Source organism: Austrofundulus limnaeus, unplaced genomic scaffold, assembly GCF_001266775.1.
Source record: "Austrofundulus limnaeus strain Quisiro unplaced genomic scaffold, Austrofundulus_limnaeus-1.0 Scaffold666, whole genome shotgun sequence".
NCBI lineage: Eukaryota > Metazoa > Chordata > Actinopteri > Cyprinodontiformes > Rivulidae > Austrofundulus > Austrofundulus limnaeus.
Window position 1 is genome coordinate 207,543 of NW_013953068.1, and position 2,245 is coordinate 209,787.

At 37.1% G+C, this 2,245-nt stretch overlaps 1 protein-coding gene across 1 annotated transcript in view; it reads left to right on the top strand.

Moving 5' to 3' along the window:
• The window catches only part of fbxo38 (F-box protein 38), a 79,185-nt gene that overhangs the window by 39,083 nt on the left and 37,857 nt on the right, over positions 1–2,245 (top strand). Inside the window, exon 13 of the mRNA XM_014027631.1 lies at positions 329–484. Coding sequence (XP_013883085.1) covers positions 329–484 — 156 coding nt within the window. The remainder of the gene's footprint in view (positions 1–328; positions 485–2,245) is intronic.

A 2,245-nucleotide genomic window follows, 5' to 3' on the forward strand; every position in this document is an offset into this window, starting at 1 on the left:
AAGGCTGAAAAATCTTGAAGTCTGTATGAAATTGGAGGTAGTTTGAGATTAAATTTTTTATGCTTTTTAAGCTCAAAAAGAGGGGCGGGGGGTTCATATTATACATGAGATTGTATTATACATGAATTAATACGGTAACTAACTTTTATGTGTTTCTTCGTAGTCTGAATGACTTCAGTGTTATTTACAATGTAGGAACAAAAAATAAAAACACTGAATGAGGGATGTCCAATGATTTTGATCAGTAGTGTACGTTACCATTTTTCTTAAAAAAAGTTATTATTTTTTTGTTTTGTTTTTGTTTGTTTTTGTTTTTAACCATCTCCAGGTCCCAGTGGTTTAAGCAAGCAGTCCAGACCAGAAGGTGCTACAGCTCCCAAACCACCACTAGTCATCTCAGATTCTGATAGTGAAGAGGAGGAAGGCCTTGTTTCAAGACTAATGCCACCTTCCTCTTTCCAGCATCCAACTTCTTGTTCAGAAGGTGAAAAAACTACAAAATTCAAACCAAGCATTAATAATCATTTCTGATGAGCTTTTGATAAATTTTCACTTTTGGTTGGCCCTAGAAAATTAACCTTTCTTTAGACACAAAAGTCCATTGGAACAGGATAGCTTATTCTCAAGAAATTACTATTTAGTACAGAATTAACACACTTTTAACAAAGATAACTAGAAAAATAAAAAAAAATGTCCTCTGAATGGGTTCTAATTTAATGAAACGTTTCGTCTCTCCTCCAAGAGATTTCCTCAGTCTGAGGAGTTTCAGGTGAACTCAGCCTTATAAGCTCCGCCTCCACATGGTGGACAAACAGGTTTAACAATGACAGTCAAAGGGTTCACATTCCTGATTATCATCTAGTGTTCACAGTGGGCTGAGTCATACTTTCAATAACAGCATTGTAGGAGGGGACAGCTGAAGGCCTCCACCTCTGTTTAATGGTGGACGGTTTTTCTTCACAAAGATGGCTTCCTTTACTCCTCTCTCAAACCAACGTTCCTCTCTATCAAGGATGAGAACATCTTCATCCCTGAAACAGTGACCGCTGGCCTGAAATTCACTGCAGGATTGTAGATATTGCACATTATATGATCGACCCCTGCAAATGTAGTCTTTATAAGGTGGGAAATTCCTGCATTCAGTAAATTACATTAATGTGTGATGTGCACGTTTACATCAGACTTAACACAAAGAAGAACAGTTCTGCTACAGAATTGGCGTGCTGTTTTTCTTCTTCTTTGCTTCCTTAAAGTATGAGCTAACTTTTTCGCTAACAAAAGCTCAGTTGTTGGATTTAATGCTAACAGTATTTGGGAAGGAAACCTAAACATGGATCGTTGGTATTTCTAACGTTATATCAGCTGAAGAGGAACCTGCTCCAAAGTGTCGCTGTTACCAGCGATGTCGTAAATGAACCAAACCCTCTGGATCGTCCACCAGCTAACGTCAGTGGTGATAATGTTACTAAGTTTCAGACTAAGTGGCTCAGACCATTGAATATAACAATGGTGAAATGAGCTGCTCAATTTCTTAAGTGTACGGTGCTGTGCCTTATAATTAGCCGATGCTATAAAACTTTAACTTTGCGCAGTCCACTATGATAGTGTTTTTCACACAACACCCTGCAGCTGTCGCAGTTTACACTCATCCACACACCAGCAGTCACTCTTTCAGGGATGAAGATGTTCTCATCCTTGATAGAGAGGAACGTTGGTTTGACAGAGGAGTAAAGAGATAAGATAAGATAAAACTTTATTAATCCCACAGTGGGGAAATTTGCACATTACAGCAGCTCAAAACAGGACAGGGTGAGATAGAAAAAAGAAAGATAAGTAAAAGAAAAACAAAAAAAAACACTATACTTGTGATATATAACAAGATACAAATACCTAGTCCAGTACATAAATGAATATACTGTATATGAAGGTACATATTAATGATGGCAGTGTAGGTGAATTGTCCAAGTGACTGATAACATCATGATGTGTTATACAGTCTAACTGATGACATATGATGTGTTATACAGTCTAACTGATGACATCATGATGATGTGTTATACAGTCTAACTGATGACATCATGATGATGTGTTATACAGTCTAACTGATGACATCATGATGATGTGTTATACAGTCTAACTGATGACATCATGATGATGTGTTATACAGTCTAACTGATGACATCATGATGATGTGTTATACAGTCTAACTGATGACATCATGATGATGTGTTATACAGTCTAACTG